Source organism: Podarcis vaucheri, assembly GCF_965113315.1.
Source record: "Podarcis vaucheri genome assembly, chromosome: Z".
NCBI classification, from domain to species: domain Eukaryota; kingdom Metazoa; phylum Chordata; class Lepidosauria; order Squamata; family Lacertidae; genus Podarcis; species Podarcis vaucheri.
In genome coordinates, this window is record NC_138758.1 from 9,604,528 (window position 1) to 9,624,646 (window position 20,119).

The 20,119-nt window shown below is 42.7% G+C and overlaps 1 protein-coding gene across 4 annotated transcripts in view; it reads left to right on the forward strand.

The window, feature by feature from the left end:
* The window catches only part of MTMR1 (myotubularin related protein 1), a 54,294-nt gene that overhangs the window by 27,073 nt on the left and 7,102 nt on the right, over nucleotides 1–20,119 (forward strand). For all 4 annotated transcript variants that reach the window (XM_082207248.1, XM_082207250.1, XM_082207249.1 and 1 more), the window contains 4 exons: nucleotides 8,942–9,148; nucleotides 9,432–9,524; nucleotides 12,770–12,883; nucleotides 15,302–15,478. In XM_082207248.1, coding sequence (XP_082063374.1) covers nucleotides 8,942–9,148; nucleotides 9,432–9,524; nucleotides 12,770–12,883; nucleotides 15,302–15,478 — 591 coding nt within the window. The remainder of the gene's footprint in view (nucleotides 1–8,941; nucleotides 9,149–9,431; nucleotides 9,525–12,769; nucleotides 12,884–15,301; nucleotides 15,479–20,119) is intronic.

The following is a 20,119-nucleotide window of genomic DNA, read 5'->3' on the forward strand; positions in this document are numbered from 1 at the left end:
ACACAGAATATGGGCACACACACATCTAGACAAATCCTCTGCCAGCCTCTCTCTGGCAAACTGCCACGGGAACTACAATTCTGCTTGGCTAACTACCAGAAGTGCCTTATTTGCAAACACTGCATACCTTCATGGCTTTCCAGCTAAGACATGCAGTGTCATGGTTTAGTTTGTATATTGTCTATGGATCAAAGCACAGATGCCAACAAAGATAAACACTGATTGGAAATGGGCTTCCTTTTAGTTTGTTATCTAGTGTTTTTGTTTTTTAGTTTTTTATCCAGTTTATTGATTTTGAAAAGGTTTTGTAGATGGTGTTTCTTAACCCCAAGCATTTCATGGCATAGCAGGATAGAACAAAATATTTATTAGTGTCTTGATAGTCTTAATAACAAGCTGCTAACAGAATTTATTGACATCAGAAAATTCAGCAAATGGTAGTTTTGTAAAGAGAAAGATGGCAACTCCATGTTATTGCTTTATAGAGAACTGAAATTGTTAATTAAATTTCCAAATCTAATGAGCAGAATGTGAAGTTTGCCCTGTCTAAATATTAGCTTTGCTGATTTTTAAAGACTTTTTTGTGGGGATCAGCTTACATTGTATAATGGTGCCTTCAACTCTTACACAGTCAAACCTTGGTTGTCGAACATAATCAGTTCTGGAAGACTGTTAGACTTCCGAAACATTTGACAACCGTGGCACGGCTTCTGATTAGTTGCAAGAGCTTCTTGCACTCAAGCGGAAGCCACTTCGGATGTTCGGGTTCTGAAAATCATTTGAAAACCAGAACATTTACTTCCGTGTTTTCGGCGTTGGGGAGCTGAAATGTACGGTAACAGAGGCGTTTGGGAACTGAGATTTGACTGTACTGCACAGTTTACCTACAAGATCACCTTACCTTACAAGTGCCCACTCAACCACTTCAGTTAGCAAAATTGGTACTATTTCAGGTGGCATATAATAACTGTTCCACATTTGTAAGGATTCAATTGTCTAGTGTGGCAATGCCTACACTTTGGAAGTCCCTGCCTATTGATATCAAGCAGGTGCAGTCACTGTACTCTTTTTGACACCTGCTAAAAACATTCCTATTCAGACAAGCCTACCCAGGTGCTCAGAAAGCTGAGGTAATTTTAATGTTTTAGTATTTTAACTTTTTATGTTTTAAAGCAGGTTACAGAATCTTCAGGTTACAGATGCTTCAGGTTACAAGACTCCGTTAACCCAGATAGATAATTTATTACGGTCGGAGGCCAGCTTATAAAACACACTTGGGGTTACAATCTCAGAAGGAAAACAAACATTTAAAACAATGTACAACATTAAATTTAAAATTTATAAATGCTGTTAAGCGTATAGATACTTAAAACTTTAAGATAAGCTACCGCAGAGAGATGACCCAGAGTCACCCATGGAACCAAGTTTGGGGATTTTCTTAACAAACTAGTTTGAGTCAGGGGATGGTCTGCGCCTACAGATCTGTACACAGAATCTGGCGACCATCCAGCTCATCTTATGATCTTTGCCTAACAGGAAAAGGTCGGATTTTTGCTTTTCCGGGAGGTCAGCAAGCCTCACCAGCAGGGGATCAATGGTCTCACTACTTGCCTCTTCATAAAAGGGACATATAAAGAGCAAGTGCTCTGGGCTTCCTATATCCCCCAATGAACAGGTGCAAAGTCTCTGAGCATATGGGACTTTTTAAAAGGATCCTTCCAGGACTGGTGAAGACAGAGCCGAACTTCTGGCGAGTGTAAAAGCCCTTCTTGCATTTTTGGATACGAGAAAGAAGAGATATGCTGCCGGTGTGGCAATCTTCGCAGAGCTCTGGCCCAATGGTTGCTAGTGGCTTGAATTAATTAATTTTTATAATGAATGATTTTAGAATGTTGTTTATGTTGTACCTTTGTACTGTTTTATTGTTGTTAGCCGCCCTGAGCCCGGCTTCGGCTGGGGAGGGCGGGATATAAATAAAATTTATTATTATTATTATTATATATCTCTCAATTTCTCCAATTTTATAGCCGGGGCACCTTGAGCAGTCTTGTTGTCTCTCGGTGTCTATGATTCTTTGCCTGACCATAGCTTTTGCCTGGCCCAACCCCAGACTTAGAAGGGCTTGAGGGGCAAAACCCAGTTTCTGAAGGGTGTTCAGGACTGCTGTCTGCCAGCCTGACTGGAACTGATCACAGAGGATCAGTGGGGCTATTCCTCGGGGGAGCAGGTTCAATGTCAATGTCAGTTGTAGACTGATGTTAGGCAGATATAAGTCTCCACTCTCATCATCCCCATTTCTATTCTAACCCATGCGTCTGAAACACATCTGGGGACTTGTAGGAAAGCTCTAAGGAGTTTGGATTGAACTCTCTCAAGGGGGAGAAAGCAGAGGAAGGTGGGCCCAGAAAGGATCCATAAAGGAGCTGTGCCAACGTTTTGGCCTTGTATAAAAAATTTAAGAATACAGTTTGCAGTTTTTCCCGCTGAGCTCCCGATGGAGTTTATGTGAAGTCTGTTGGTTCCTGAAGCCTGTACCACCATTCCTAGATACTTATAATTTGTGACTTGTTCTAATTTATGGCCTTGAAGTTCCCAGCTTCTAAGCTTTGGTTTTCCCCCAAAAGCGAGTATCTTGGTCTTTTGATAGTTAATGTTGAGACATTCAGTTTCACAGTATGCTGCAAGCTTTCTTAGTGCTCTTTTGAGTCCAGTGGGAGTTCTAGATAAAATTACCACATCATCGGCATATAACAGGACCGAAATATGCCGATTTGTGAGCTTTGGAGGGTGGAGTTCTAAGTCATTGAGTGCAGATACTAAATTATTTAAATAAAAATTAAATAGCACCCTTGCCTGACTCCTTTGAAGGTTTTAATGTTAGGTGTCCTAGGCGGATACACCTGACTCTAAGAGCCGTGTTTGTGTGCAGTGCCTGAATTAAGAACAGAAGCCTTCTATCTACAGTGGTACCTTGGGTTACATACGCTTCAGCTAAAGTGGTGCTTCAGGTTAAGAACAGACCTCCAGAACGAATTAAGTCCTTAACCTGAGGTACCACTGGAGTCTATCCCAGAGTCTGGTTCTGGAGACTGTATCGAAGGCTGCTTTTAGATCAATGAAGGTGGCGTATAGTGAGGCCTGCCCTCCTGATTTGTATATGTCAATGAGATGTTGTAACATTAGACAGTGATCTGTCGTGGACCTTCCGGGTCTAAATCCCATTTGTTCTATTGCCAGGATATCTTCATTCTTTAGCCATTCTGTAAACTTATTAAGGAGGTGCTTTGAATAGAGTTTACTAATCACACTTAATAAGCTAATTGGCCTATAATTCGCTGGGTCTCTTCTGTTGCCCTTTTTATAGAATGGGACTATTATGGCTGTTCCCCATTCCCTTGGGATGTGGTCAGTGTCATCTATGTAAGTAAAGAGAGGTGCCCACCAATCCGCCTGTGCTTTTATCATTTCTGGCGTAACGCCGTCCAGGCCCAGGGCTTTGGCCATTTTCAATTGGTTTTTATATGATTTCACTTCAGTTACTGAAACTGGTGGCCATTTAGCCAGTTGTTCTATATTATAATTCTGTAAGTAGGTTCATTATCCTCATACAAAGATTGGAAGAATGAGATGCAAAGGTTAGGGGGAATTTGTGAGGTTAAGGGGGAAATAGCCTTATGGGTGCCAGAAGCTACCAGTTTCCAGAATAGTGTCTGATCTTTTGCTTTTGCCGCACAAATTAATTCCAGCCAACATTTTCTGGTATAGGCATTCTTTTGGTGGATTATTAGGTCTTTGTACTCCTTTTTTTAGGGTACGGACAGCAAGATAGGCTTCCTGTCTGACAGAATTTTTGGCTGTCAGGGCAGTTTTGTAAGCATTTTGCAGGGCTCTCTTGGCCTCAAAACAGGTGTGATCAAACCAGGGTTTATTTGATGTTATTAGTTTAGTTGGCCTTTTCTCTGTGGTATTAAAAAGATGGGGTTTTAATTGTTGGAGCAGGCTCTCATACTTGGAAATGGAGTCCTCAAGCCTAGGATTATTCCCAGAGCCAGTTAAAATTGTACGGGGTTTTTCAGAGGTTAGAATCTCCTTCAGTTTGGAGTCAAGTGCGGGGGTCCATTTGACTTGGCAGCCAGGTCACTGTAATTCGGTGATCTCTGCAGGGTATACTGTTCTCAGGAAGGGTGGCTTGTTTTTAGGATACACCTGCAGGTGCAAAGGGAAATGGTCCCCCTCTATGAATGGGAGCACTTTCAAATTCACTATTTTTGTTAGCAATTTGCTATCAGCCAACATATAGTCAATGGTGCTGGTTTTTGCCCCAGACATAAATGTATATTCCCCGGGGATATTGCCCCTGGTGCAACCATTTAGGATTTGAAAACTTAGCTGCCGAGAGAATTTGAGGAGGCAGGCTCTGGCAAAATTTGAATGTTGGTCCTTTGACTGCCTTGGTAGTTGGAAAGCCTCATGGCCAGAGGCATCAGGGTACCCTATGTTATGCCTGTACAGTGGTACCTCGGGTTACATACACTTCAGGTTACAGACTCCGCTAACCCAGAAATAGTGCTTCAGGTTAAGAACTTTGCTTCAGGATGAAAACAGAAATCATGCAGCGGCAGTGCAGCAGCAGCAGGCCCCATTAGCTAAAGTGGTGCTTCAGGTTAAGAACAGTTTCAGGTTAAGTACGGACCTCTGGAATGAATTAAGTACTTAACCCGAGGTACCACTGTATTTTGTTTCTAAACTGGGGTCATCAGGCCCTAACCTTGCATTTAGGTCACCCACCACCAGGACCTTTGCTGGATAAGCTGCTAGCAGTAACCTGACATAAGAATCCAGTCTATTCCACTTGCCCTCAATGCCGGGTTTTTTGCTAGTTGGGGGAATATAAACGTTAATCATTAGTAAACTGCAGTTTCCCCAGGATATGAGTAGGGCCATTGCTGGATGATCTAGGGGGGACAGCTCCTTATAGGTGGCATTTAGGCATAGTAAGATCAGGATGCATAACCCCCCTTTGAGCCTCCCTGGTCCTTTGCCTGCGACCGCTCTAACTGCATAGGTATAGTATCCTTCCAATGATGGGTTTTCAGCCGCCCGTGTCTCTTGTAGGGCGATGATATTAAAGTTTTGGCGGTAGAAGGGAATGTCTGTAGAATGGGAGAGGCATCTGGACCAGCCAGCTACATTCCAGGAGAGGATGTTTAGGGCAGTAGTTGATTCTTGGGTTTTTAGATACCAGGCACTCACAGCTGTTTTCTGCCACTGATACCTCAGGTCCTTTGAGTTGATTGAGCCAAGATGCGGAGAAATGGGGGAGCCTTTTGGGGGAAAGACTAATTTAGGGGTATTAATTTGTCCGTCCGGGCAGCCACCCGCCAAGACTTTATTTCATTCCTCTGCATGAATAGCTTATAGGATGCCCAGGCAGTCCACGAAGATTGAGCCGATTCCCGGCGCTGGCACCACTAGTTCGACTTGTTGCGTTTTGGATTGGGCTATTGGAGGGGGTGTAGAAGAGCCCGTTTCTTTTGGAGACAGATATCGTCAAGTTGTCCATTCCTCATTTGTTAAAGGCTTTGATTTGCCATTGATGTAATTAAATTCCATGGGAGGAGGCGGGGCTAGAAGTGATAGGAACTTCCTTATGGTCAACAGTCTTTCAATTAGTGCATCCTGGGAAAGTTGGATCTGCTCGAGGTAGGTTGTTAGGAGTTGCTCATCCTTTGAGGGGAAATCCTTTTCTAACTTGTTTGATGAGGGTGAGGTTTTGTGCCGCCTGCCCGACTATTTGAGATTGCCAGCCTCTCAAATTCTGCAGTTCTGGTTTTGGTTTTTGGTCTGGCTGGCCTATATGCTCCTAGAAGCGGTAAAGTGTCTTCAATATTTTCGAAAAAACGGTGCACAAGCAAGCCAGCCCTCAGGGAATTGTCTTTATGTGAAAGGTCTGTTTAGTTGAGAACCCGTCCTTAAAAGTCACTACAGCCCTATTTTGGGCCATATGATGTGGGAGGAATTATACATTGGTGATATTTTTTTGCTGTCACAAGGACCCTGGTGACCATGCTGATTTTTTCAGGAATATTTACTTTTCTTTGAGCATACGATGGGTGACCTCTATTTGTGGGTAGAGTTGTGAAGGCAAGTTTGTGATTATTTAACATTAGCTTCCAGCGAATCTGTGTTGTTTTGTCCTGAACCTTTTTTGTTATGTTAGGATACACGGGATTTCCTTGTGATACCATGAGAATGGTTGATTGCTTGGGAGCTGAGAGGGCGGTGTGTGTTCTGCTAGGGCATGGGGCTTTTCCTCAGTGCTTTATCGGTGCACATGAGTTTGTGATTTTCTTTTGGGTTGTAGAAGCTGAGTTCTTTGTTGTTATATTCTCCAGCAGCTTAAAGAGCTTTTGGAAATTCATTTTTTTAGTATGGCAGGTCGCCGTTCCTTTCGGCCTCCCAATTTGATGTTTTTGGTCTTTTTCTTTTTTGCATTGGGCATTTTCTCTTTAAGGCTAGTTTCCTGGGAGCAAGGGACCCTCCCTCCTGCACTGAATTGTTTCTGGGGTTTTTTTGTAATCGAGTCCTGGCTTGGTTTCATCTCCATTAGTCCTATTACTAGATTTCATGTTGGGGAAAGCGACCTCACGGTTCTTAATTAATTCAGTTAGGGTGGTAAGCAGGTTCAAGCTTTCCAAAAGGAAATTTTTAATTGGCTCAAGTTCTTTGCTTATCTGTGTAGAATGGATTTTGAGTAACTCTTCATACATCCCTGACAGGTAGAAGATAAAGTTGTCCGGGTGCTGCAACCTTGGGCTGTTTGGCCATTTGTCTGTCTCAGTTGGGGGAGGGTGCCTTAATTTCTCTCCTGATAGGGAGGGTAGGGGAGGCTCGTTTAACCTGGCTTCTAGGTTTTCCAGGAGTAGCTCCTGTTCTAGACTTGCTTCAGGTCCCTCTTTGGTTAGCTCAGCTTGTTTTATTTCGGTTGCCAGGTCCACTCCCTCACGTTTGTCGTTAGTTTTTTCCTCCTTTCCAATCCAGGTGTGGTCAACAGACCACTCATGAGAATGGAGGTTTCCTGGATTATTTGCTTCATCAGCCTTGGGTTGAAAGTAGGTTGAAATTTTGGCCTGTTTCCTCATTGGGGGAGTTGTTACAGGTTGTGTGGGTGAAATCGCCAGTTCTTTGCAACATTGTCTTGTAAGTACCATACTCTGAATCGGAAATCAATAGGGCTACTTTATCCAGCCCACAGTTTTAAGGGCTTTGCAAGGGGGGAGTTCAAAGTTGATTTAAGTAGCTTCAAAAGGGAGGGGAGATTTTAAAGTCTACCTGACAGCTCCTGGGGTCTGTTACTGACAAAAGTTGGCAGTTACTTTCATAGGTTGAGCCTTTTTATCAGAGTAATTTGATAATTAGAGCTCCTACTCACACAGCAGCGACTCAGTGGAGACTTGACCAGGTGCCATCATCTCCCAGAAGTCAACCCAGAAATAGTACCTCAGGTTAAGAACTTTGCTTCAGGATGAGAACAGAAATCGCATGGCTGTGGTGCAGTGGCAGCAGGAGGCCCCATTAGCTAAAGTGGTGCTTCAGGTTAAGGACAGTTTCAGGTTAAGAACGGACCTCCAGAATGAATTAAGTTCTTAACCTGAGGCACCACTGTACAAATTTTAGGAAGCAAGCAAACAAACTTTCCCACAGGTTAAGCAAATGATCTAATCTTGATGTGCTTTCCAGGCAGTTGTAATTGGGATTTAGTATTCATGCTTGGCATAGTTTTTAGATATGTTCTGCCAAGAATCATTCACCCCATCTACCTGAGAAATGTTGATGGTAATGAGTTACACCACTGCAACAGTTTAGTGCATTGATCTGTTCAGCATTGTGTGTGCATGTAATGCTAAACCTTGGCTTAGCAGTACAAGGACATAATTCCACACACTGACTTTATAATAATAAGCCGACTTCAAGCAATGGATTGTGAAACTCTGTTATTAAAATAGGCTAGAGTATGATATATTATTATACAGTGGTACCTTGGGTTATAGACGCTTCAGGTTACAGACACTTCAGGTTACAGACTCCATTAACCCTGAAATAGTACCTCAGGTTAAGAACTTTGCTTCAGGATGAGAACAGAAATTGCACAGTGGCGGCATGGTGGCAGTGGGAGGCCCCATTAGCTAAAGTGGTGCCTCAGGTTAAGAACAGTTTCAGGTTAAGAACAGACCTCCAGAATGAATTAAGTTCTTAACCCGAGATACCACTTTATACCCCTTGATTGCAGTAAAACCTCTAAGTGGTTTACAAGAAATGTAACACTAAGATTCTTTTATATGCTGGACTAAGCTTTCCAGAAGCCCTCCTACTAGATGCACAGAAGGAGGTGGGGTGGGGAGTCTGCATGAGCTTGATGCTTTGTTTAGGATTGTGGAGGTTTGTCCACATAATAGTAAACCATGATTTAGCATTGCATATGAATGCAGCCTATATGTCATTTGTGGAGGTCTATCAACAGCTGTTAGTGATGATCAGGCCTGTGCAGAGCTTGTCTTAGACCCAGGGAGGGAGGCTTGCTCTTGGCATGTCAGTATAAGTCTGGCAGGCCGCTGGTGGGAGTGCCCCTGGCTGGCTTAGCCCTCCTAGGCCCAAAGCAAATGTACTTGACTGCCCCCCTGCACGAGCCTGGCTACGGTGACTAAATCAATACTTGCATGTTCGGCAACAGGATGCCTCTAAATGCTAGGTTCTGGGGAGAAACAAGAAAAAGCCATCCCTTCTTGTAAGGTCCCTCAGGCATGCAGCTGGAAACAGAATGCTAGACTAGAAAGGTCTTCAGTCCAATTATGCAGAGATGCTGTTTTGCTCTTATCATAAAATGTATTATAGCCGAGTTTGCTTTGGTGCAATATTTCAACTTGGAACCGTCTTTTTAAAGATGCTTCTTTCAGGAGCCGTGAGAATTGCTGACAAAATCGAATCTGGTAAAACATCAGTGGTGGTGCACTGCAGTGACGGCTGGGACCGTACAGCTCAGCTGACCTCTTTAGCCATGCTAATGCTAGACAGCCATTACAGAACTATCAAAGGCTTTGAAGTCCTCATAGAAAAGGAGTGGATGAGTTTTGGACATCGGTTTGCAATGGTAATTTCAAAAGGTTTTTGAATTTCTCCTCCTATCTATAAAATTCTGTAAAACTTGTGCCACCTGTCTATGTAAGATCATGACTGATAACTTGAATCAGTTTTGGTTGTTATTTCAGTGTAGCTTATTTAGTATCTAATTGTTGGAAGAAACCTAGCTTTTCTGATAACTCTTCTTAATTGTTCTGGGGAAGTTTTTTAAAAAAGCTATTTTAAATACATTTGACAAAAAAAGAAAAAGAAAAAAGGAAGTGTTGCTCCTGACACTCTTTCTTCCTCACTAGCGTGTAGGTCATGGAGATGATGATCATGCTGATGCTGACAGATCACCCATTTTCCTTCAGTTCATAGATTGTGTTTGGCAAATGACAAAGCAGGTAAGGATATTTTTCTAAAATATCTTCTCTGTTTCTAATCCACATAGGAAGTAATGCTTTCTTTCGGGGCAGTGAAATTTTGGAACTAGTTCAGTGCACACAGCAGAGTGAAATAAATGTATGCAGAGGTGAAAACATCTAAATTGGCAGGTTTTGCAAGATCAACATTAAGAAATTACCACAAAGGGGCCAGTCATCCTATGAGCAAAGTTCTCCCCATGGAAAGGCTGCTCCTAGCCTCCATTAACCAAAATGGCAGTTTTCATCAGTCCCCCCCCTGCCCCAATAGTCTGGTCCAGAGGGTTGTAGGACCCTGGACAACAGCATAGATGTTCGTGTCACTTCCCTCTTCATCAGTAGAAGCCTCAGTAGAAGCCTACAGCAGATCAAAGGCCCAACTGTTCATGGAAGGATACAACTTATTTATTGGTGTTTGATACCTGAACATTTTCTCTGGCATGACATGATAAAACAAAAATATTTTCTGGAGAGAAACAGAAATTTGAGAATGAAAATTCAAAGCTTTTTGATTAACTTGAGTTCACATGGAATGGATAACCTTGCTTTTAATATGAATACAGTTTGGGAAACTGCTGTTTGTGGCCTCTCTGTGATATGTTAGCCAGTTTACATACCAAAGGCATTAACTAATGTATTCAAACTCTTGTGTTTTGCCTATTTAGGACCAAATTAATAGTGATGCATTCTATTTATCATTGAGGTTTAGAGCAGATTTTATAAAATGGATGATACTTGCATTTCTTTTAACAATGCACAATACCACAAATCTGTATAACGCTCATTTTACACTTAAGTTCATATTCCCAATAAATTGATTTGAGGAACTGTGAACCACATCTCAACACTGCTTCAGCATGATTGCCACAGAGAGCTTATTCTTCCAAAGGCAGTTGCTGGTGCCCTGTTGCTAGATCTAAATTAATTCTGAACTTCTATTATGTAATTCTGTTGTGGATTTAAATAATACTTCTTTCAAACTCCTTTACAAACAACAAAATTCATCTCAAGCTGCCCTTCCTTTATATTTTGCATTGCAGCTTGAAAATTGGGACCTTGTTATACTTTGCTTCTCTGCAAAAAGTCACTCACTTATTTTTCTGTGATTTGAACTTTGCATGAATGAGGTGTTTAATGTTACCTTGTTTGTTTCAGCATGCTCAGGATGTTGCTTCCTTTTTGGAAAGTTATGCAACTATTTTTTGCAGGAGAAAATTTTCCAAAATGCTTTGAACACCTGGAAGCAGCAAAAACCCTTTAGGGGCAGACCCTTAACTCAGAACAGCCATGTTGTTGGGGTTTTTTGTGATCTCCCTTGTTGCTCCCTATTACTTGCTATAAACTGTTTAGTTGCCCTCTAGTAAAGGACTGTGAAATGACTTTGCCAGTTCCACATGTGTACAAAATCTGAATCCAGCAAGAGATTTAAAATAAACATTGAACAGTTATAGCCCTGAGAGGAGAGGAAAGTAGAATGCAATAGAACCAAAAGGGAAAACTGGGACATTGTTCATAGGGCAGACACCTCATATTTTTTCAGAGAACACAATTTCTTAATCTCATCCAAACCATTTATCAATGTCTTGATCCTGAAAGATGGTAAGAGAAAAGAGCTCTTCCCCTCATATAGTTTATTACCCTGTACTTGCAGCAGTTCAAACAGACTCAGTACCAGTTCACAGGGTTTATGGCACCCTTGTCTTTATATAACCACCTATTACACTAGCTGCTGCCAAATGGAAGTGAGCTACATGCTTACATAAAAGGTTATCCTTGACACTGGTCCACACCCAGCAGCCTTCTGGCTTTAAAATAAGTTGATATCTTATTGGGGTTTTAATGCTTGAATATCCTTATAGAAACTGCCGTGATCACAGCACACACACACAGAGTGCAACTTGTTCTCTTGGCTACAATAGAAGAACTATTTCAAGCCTCATTTTAGCAGAGGCAGGGGTGAGAGGTGGTTTAGCTCTCCAGGAGCACATCCGTACCCACAGCTGCCATGTTGATGACCACTGCTTTATAGGTTTATTCAAAATGATTGCCTAGATCAGAAGTTATGGCAATGCTTACCTAGCTATATTCCTGCCTTTTTATTGGATGAGATTGTCAAAAGCTTGAGGTGAGATGGGAAGGAGGGCACAAAAGGGGTGTAAGGATAGATGGGTTCAGCTTACATGTGGTGGGCACAGCCTCCATCCAGCAGCGCTTAAAAGAGATTGCCACATGTTTTTCTATTGTGGATGCAGCAAAAATACTTAAACCTACATCATATGCCTCTTATCACTGCTTCATACCGTAGGCAAATGTTGTAATAGCTGCCTTGTTAAACTCAGAATTGAATCCACACCCCAACAGATGTAAAAATTTTCAAGTGGACAGCACAGCCACTGAGGTCTACTTTGGATGAAGCATTGAGCTGACAACTCTTTCCAAAAACTACATTTTGAATGGTGGAGTCCCTGAAAAAGAAAATTCTAATTTCCCAGTGATAGAAGAATCCTTTTTCATTTGCAAGAGCTCAGCACACACGCACACACACAATTACACAATACCTTCCTAATCTTGATGAGCTGCAATTGAGATAGTGTATGAACTCCAGTTGATACTGTCATATGTGAAAAGTATTTTGTTACATAAAAGCGCTGCAATAAAATGTAGTTATTTGGATGTGGCTTCAATTCTCTGTGAGTCCTGCAACATTAGTCTTCCTTTGCTTCCTTTCATAAGGGAAAGAACTGAGTCTCTTGAATTCACAGAAAAGAAACTAAGAGCCTATGGGAACCTTCCTAAACAACACCCTCCCAATACAGTGCATTTGTCCAGAGTTGCCAAATGCTAGTACAACTCTCTAGTCTTACAATTTAAATGTCTCTTTGACATTTTGTAAACCTTCATATTGCATTTTACATTAGAGATTTCTCTCTCTCTCTCTCTCTCTCTCTGTGTGTGTGTGTGTGTGTGTGGTCAAATAAAATACAATAGGCCTGAAATCTGGCTTACATTCCAGGGATCACACCTAAATCCAAAATTACGTATAGTCAAAACACATTGGGTTCAACAACGGATGGGATTGCTAAAGCCATTTTCCCCAGAACCCCACCCCTTTCCCACACCCTCTTAAATTTTTAAACAATTTTTTGCCACACACATAAGGCTGAATGTGCACAAGCTTACTGTACTGTTTTCCCTTAACAAAAAGTATAATTTTTTTGTTGTTTTAGTTTCCAGCAGCATTTGAATTCAATGAGCTGTTTCTGATCACCATTTTGGATCATCTTTATAGCTGTCTTTTTGGCACCTTTTTATACAACTCTGAGCATCAGCGAATGAAAGAGGTAAAGTAAATCACCCATGTAATGGTTTTACAGGAGCCAAAAGAAAATTTGAGGCTGTTTTTCCTGTTCTGTAGAGCTGAAAGTTTTTAAATGTCACCTAGAAATGAATTTTCATATTCCTCTTGACATACCAAATAGGCACCAGATGCCACGAATACAGGCAACTTCTCCCCTCTCTTCAAATCCATTAGGTTATGTGAGCCTCTATGAAACCTGAGGGGACCCCATGAGACAGTGATAGAGCAAGTTGAGAGTCCCAGCCTCCTTCTCCATCTAAAAGGACATCAAATAGAAAGGCGAAAAAAGCCTTCTGGGCTTGGCAGGCCTTGGCGAGTTGCTTCCAGTCAGTGTAGTCAATACTGGGCTCAATGGACTAATCTTCTCAAAATAAGGTGGTTCCATATGTTCAGCACATATGATTTTTCTCTAGTCAGGATCTTTCTGAGCATACCTCAGTTTCATGAGAAATATGAATAGTGGATTTTGAAGGATCCTGGGTACAACACCCAGCTAATGAGCCAAATCGTGCTAATTTATACCTCGAGAGAGAGCCGAGGGAAAGCACATGCTAAACTATGTCACCCTCCTTTTCCCAGGAAGAAAAATGTTAGTACAAACATAACCTTTTGTGTTTTGGTATATATCTGACTTTAAGTGACTGATTCAGCACAGCAAATTGCACAATTGCACCACAAGATGGAGCTGAATTACATATTCTCACCAAGTATGTGCCTACCAGGCAGCTCCCTCTCATGAATGGATAATCTAATGCAGCTCCCTTTAAAAAAATGCAATTTAAGAGACAGCTGTAGTGAAAACAGATGCTTTGTAGCACTGGAGGAGTATAAAATTGCAAGATGATGCTGATAAGAATTCAGATTCTGAAACCTTGATTTAATAATGGTTTCATAATGATGTTTGTATTTGGTCATAGAATTTAAAAACCCCTAAGAATAAATCTTAGGGACGCGGGTGGCGCTGTGGGTAAAAGCCTCAGCGCCTAGGGCTTGCCGATCGAAAGGTCGACGGTTCGAATCCCCGCGGCGGGGCGCGCTCCCGCTGCTCGGTTCCAGCGCCTGGCAACCTAGCAGTTCGAAAGCACCCCCGGGTGCAAGTAGATAAATAGGTACCGCTTACCAGCGGGAAGGTAAACGGCGTTCCGTGTGCTGCGCTGGCTCGCCAGATGCAGCGTTGTCACGCTGGCCACGTGACCCGGAAGTGTCTCCGGACAGCGCTGGCCCCCGGCCTATAGATGTGAGATGGGCGCACAAACCCCAGAGTCTGTCAAGACTGGCCCGTTCAGGCAGGGGTACCTTTACCTTTACCTTTAAGAATAAATCTAAACATTGACATTTAATTAGAAACATAGTATTTAGATAGGTATAGGGAGACAGGTAAAAATAGGTTTTAACCCTTTTCTAAAATACTGCCTCGTTATTTCTGTACGTAAGTGTTTTTTCTTTCCTGACATCTCAGTAATTTTCTTACTTTTCAGTAGGTTCCACCCCCCCCCTTCTGATAGCATTCAGTGTTTACCTTTACCATTTTAAGCCTATTTTTCCTTATAGGTGGAGGTAGAAATTCAGTATTTTCCAATGGAAGCTTATTTGATAGCGTTAAATTTGAAAAATGATAAGACATTATTGTTGCATCAAAATATTGCCAGTCTTTTTCTTAAAAGGAAGTGAGTTTGGGACCATGATATCTCTTAAAACAGAAACTCAGTGCAAAATGTAGGGCTTGTCCACACTTCCACTTCTTCTGTGACTAGAAAGCAGGAGTCTGAGCTGTTCTCCACTTGTCTCATGTTTTGCATGAGACATTTTGCCTTTGCACTGCCACTTTCCCCCCGGAAAACTGCTCTTCAGTGCCAAAATGGAGCAAATGTCAATCTGGAGACAACCCGATTGATGTTTGCTCAGATTCAGTGGTAAGCCGTGGATTTTCCTGGGGGGAAATGGCAGGACAAGCAGAAGTGTAGATGAGCTCTTAGTAAATTCAAAACCTTCGCAAGAGATCTGCAAGTTTAATACCGGAGCGGATGTGTTTCCTATTGTGGTCCTTGTAGCTCTGGCATTCCATGTAGGTTTATTGAGGATTCCTTGGTGAAAATAAATGTTTCCCTGGAAGATGGTTTGTCCATTTTTGCCAGTCTTCCCCAGCACTGTGGCCACTGTGGGAAATTGTAAGGTTTTGTTCTGTGTCTGTTTACAGGGCAGGGTATTCTAGGTTGCATTCTAAAGACAAACAAGTGTACCCCAAACAGAGAACCTACCTAAGATGATGCCCCAATGCACACGAGTTCCACAGAAGATGTTCCTCAGCCAACAGATTGATGTAAAAATGCTTCCTTAATAGTTAGAGGTTTGAAAATATTTTCATTATAATTGTTTACAAGTATTATTATTTTTCCTTCAGGAGATCAGCACAAAGACAATCTCTTTATGGTCCTACATTAATAGTCAGCTTGATGAATTCAGCAACCCTTTCTACGTAAACTACGAAAACCATGTCCTATATCCAGTTGCTAGTCTAAGCCATTTAGAATTATGGGTGAACTACTATGTACGATGGAATCCACGAATGAGACCCCAGGTATGCATTTGTTTGCTTTTCAATTGAATTTCTTTTGCCATTAAAAAAAAAAGGAAATACTAAAGAGGTCTAGAAACCGTCAGGGCTTTGATTGTTTGGTAAAATAATCAAAGGAATGTGATTCTGTCCCTTTCATCTCTGACTGGAGCAACATATTTTTAAACAACTGGCTGCTGCTCAAAATGGCCAGTTGGAGGACTTCAGAATTTTGACTGGTCTTGATAGCTAATAATTATTTGTGATAGCCTGCAATCCTGCCCACCCCCACAAATCTGGGACATGCAGAGCTTTAGCCTACCACTCTGTGCTACAGAGATGCTTGGGAGCTGTGTGAGTATTGCTACTTCCAAGTGCCTCCAAGGCACTCCCTATAGTTCCCTGCACATGCTATTCAGTTCCGTGGAGGAGCAAAATCTCTTTCCATCCAACATAAAGTGATAGACTCCCTTTCCCAGCCCCCTCCAAAATCCTTCAAGTTCTAGACAATGTGTGGAGAACTAGGGAGGGGGGAGGGACCCAGCACAAAGTAAGAGATGCAGCTCTTTAACACATTGCACACACATCACCATTTCATTCATTTTATATATATTTTTTATTTTTTTGCTCAGCTTTGCTGTATTTTGTGGTGATCTGAAAGTTCTCTCTGTGGCAGATTTTCACATGTGCAAGCTGTCAGATGCTGACCAAGCAACCATGAATCAACCTCTGATCTGCTGTGAGGGAATGTTTCTTTCATGGCAGTCATTGTGTGTGCTTTCCTTCTTGGATTTGTGACTCAAGTGCATCGTTTTGGATTATAATTTGTGCTGATCTATGATTATTAGTCTTCTCATCTGCCACCTTTAGCAATGGGCAAGTCCCCATCTGTGTCCGCACTCATTTTTTCAGGGACCAAAGAAGTCTGTGGCAGTCCTGCAGACACTGGAGGCCAGGACCCAGGGATAATATGGGATTAAAACTACCCTTGCCTAGGGTGCAGTTCACTCAAACAAGTCAGTATTCAAAACCTAGGAGAGGCAACTGTGGGTAGCACAGTGCTCCAATTTACCTGTCTGTAGCTGATTTTATAGCACCCCCCTCTCCCCGGTTTCAGTTTGATTCCCTTCTAGGATTACGCATTGTTCTTCTTTGAAATATGTATCTGCACAGTACACAATTAAAAGTTACTGGGATAGGATCCAATTGAATTTCCCAACCTTACTAGGGCTGAACATCTGAGCTGGTCATCTTCCTTCTACTCAGCTCTTTTAGAAGCCACATTTTAAGGCTTAAACTGTTACCAGTTAGCACTAAATCTTTTTACCTTTAGGTTTTGTGTTGCTATAGGAGGAGGAAATTTTGGACACGAAAGCTGCATAATCACTAATTCTCTCATAGGACCTATTAAAAAAAGTCTCATTTTGTTGCCAGATTGGATTATCTGTTTGTGCTGACTCTTGTTTTCTCTCCCTTTTCTAAAAGCAGACTTACCTTTTACGACTGCTAGTAAAGGTACCTAACCCCTCTCTCTGGAATACCTCGGCACCTTCTGTGAGAGAGTATTTTCCAGCTTTTCTTTCCTCAGGGTGGATTCTTTCTGAAATCAGTTAAAAATGCAAATTTGCAAGAATTTTATGTTACTGATGAGATGAGAATTTTCTAAACAGATCTGGTCAGTAACTCTGAATGCCACCAATTCTAACCGTAATGAGGATTGTGCCCATGTGGTGTAGAATTCTGGGTTGTAATCATTGCTAGTCCTACTCAGAATAGACTTACTGAAGTTAATAGACATTAGTAACTTGGGTCCATTAATTTCAGTAGGTTTACTCTGAGTAGGACTAGCATCTGATAAAGCCCTCTGTTTTGGTTCTTACTAAAAGTGCCAAAACACTTTTGTACGTTCTGCCGTACAAAATGTTCTGACATTCCTTTTCTGTTGAGGAATGCACTAAGTGCTTGATAGGGAGATGTTGGATCAAGGCTACTTGGAGTGTGGCAATGTGCAGAAAAGTCTTCTGTGCAGGAAAGATCAGGCAGCCTGAGGTCAGGTCATAACATAAGAATTGCATCCCCATCTACCCATAGTTAAGTATATGCGTTATGCATGTTTCAATAGAAATAGAGTGTAACACAAAAACAAAAAACTCTAGTATTTACATACCACAGCTATAGACAGATAGTTAAGTCATACAATAATAAGAACTTATGAATCAGCAAACAATGGGAAACAGCAAATGGTCCTTAAAGGTTCCAGTCAGAGACAAATGTTTCATTATATAAATCATCCAATGAAACTGAATGTTGGAAGATTCCTGACAGGTAAAAGAAATGTCTTCTTTTCTTAGCAGATATCTAAATACATTCAATGAGCATAATAGGGCTATCAAGGCCAACTAGCACAATGGCTGTATTCTACCTCCACTGTTGGAGGCAGCATGCTTTTGAATGCCACTTGCTGGGATTAATAGCAAAGGAGTCCTGTCACAGCTACACTTTGGCTCATATAGGACTAAGAGGTTTAGTCTGGACTGTGTGGCATGCTGGGAATATCCTGTCCCTAACCCCCTCTCTTGTTTTGTGACATGAGTTTATTGCTGGAAACAGTTGACACTGAACTTCAAGAGATCTTGAACTGATGAAACTGGCAATGTGAAGGTCTTTGGGTGGAGACGTATAGCCAAAACACCTAGCCCTAACTGACATGCTCCACCTTTTTTTGTTAACTTTCCTTAGCATAGTTACCGTATTTTTCGCCGTATAGGACGCACTTTTCCCCCTCCAAAAATGAAGGGGAAATGTGTGTGCGTCCTATGGGGCGAATGCAGGCTTTCGCTGAAGCCCGGAGTGCGAGTGGGGTTGGTGCGCACCGACCCCTCTCGCTCTCCAGGCTTCAGGAAGCTATCCGCAAGCCTTGCAAGCCTGGTGGGAGTTCCTGCGGGCTTGCAAGGCTTGCGGGCAGCAGCCTGCAGCCCGAAGCACGGGGCGCGCTGCACAGCGCGCCCCTGTCTTGGTTCCCCGACCTGGTTTGGAGGCTGGCGGTGGGGAGAAGTGTGCTGGGGGGACAGCCTTCCCGCTGTCCCCCGAGCTGGGGGGACAGCCTTCCCACTGTCCCCCGACCTGGTCTGAAGGCTGGCGGCGGGGAGAAGCGCGCTTCTCCCCGCCGCCAGCCCCACAAGCTCCGGGGACAGCGGGGAGGCGGAACGCTGCCATCCCGCTGTCCCCCGACCTGATCTGAAGGCTGGCGCACACTTCTCCCCGCCACCAGCCCCACAGGCTTGGGGGACAGCAGGGAGGCGGAGCGCCACCATCCCGCTGTTCCCCAACCTGGTTTGGGCTTCAGGCAGATATCCACAAGCCGTGGGAGCCCGGCGGGAAGTCGCGCCGGTCTCCCAAGGCTTGCGGAGAGCTGCCTGTTCTGGAGGCTGGGGTCAGGGGAAGATCAGGCTTCCCCCGCCCCAGCCCCGCGCCTGGGGGAATTTATTTATTTTTTTACTTTATTTCCCCCCCCCCCAAGAAAACCTAGGTTCGTCCTATGGGCCGGTGCGTCCTATGGTGCAAAAAATACGGTACTCTTTATGTTAATATGTCACCATCTTGGATGTGAGTCCTGGAGGACCAGCTCCCTGCCTTTTTCCACCTGGCCTGGAAGATAGGGGCTTTGACTGACTCCAGCTAAAAAGACCAAGGCTGCTGAACAGAATCCTTGGCTGGGATTTTGTTTCGGGGTTTGTTGTGGGAGGGTGGTTGTTGCTGTTGTTTCTGTTATTTTTTGGACCTTACGATTTCATGTGGATTTCAGTTTGGTTGTGTGCTTTTTGATGTTTTATTTATTCTTTATGACTACCTTTGCTATGTCTGTAGGTACGTGATTTTTTCTATGTTGTAAGCTTCCTTGAGCATGGTCTTAACTTTGGAAAGGCAGTATGCAAATAAAATGATTGATTGAAACGGAGAAAACCATTTATCTGGCTTTTGCCGTAAAGTACTTCGAGCTAAGGAAGGAGCTTGTATCCCACCAACAAACCTGCCTAAGCCATGCAGCTAGATCTGCTGTGCCTTCACTGGGCCTGTGGCCATGCCTGTTGCAGACAGGTGGGCAGAGGGGCACTTGAAACAGGACACTGTGTCTTACCAGTGCACAAAGGGAGTATCAACAAGTGACCTGTGGAAGTGCCTCATAGAAGCAAGTCCTTGCTCTCAAGTCTCCCAGCTGAAAGTAATGTTAGTTCCATCAGTTCACTGAGCAAAACCACAGTCCCTGTATTCAAAGGCTTTAAGCTGAGGAGCTGCTGAAATGGCAGTTGCTTGCTATAATGAATACCTTACAGGAGAAACCGATTTGAGAATGTGGCTACAATCTTATGCATGCTTACTTGGGAATAAGCACCATTAAACAGCGAGACTTAACTTCTGAACAAAAATGAACTGTGTGAGTAGGACAGTTCAAGTGTGCTCAAGTTCACCTATGAGAGAAGGGAGCAGCAACAGTGTGGAACCATTAGTAATGTCATCTAGATCTAAAGGTAGAATTCTGTGACTCAATGGAGGACTGAATATTTTGTCAGCATTTTTATAGCGAAAAACAAAATGGGTGAGCCTCAAAATATGTATAGTGCACCATTTACTAATTTTTAACATGTTGCCATTTCATGCCTGTAT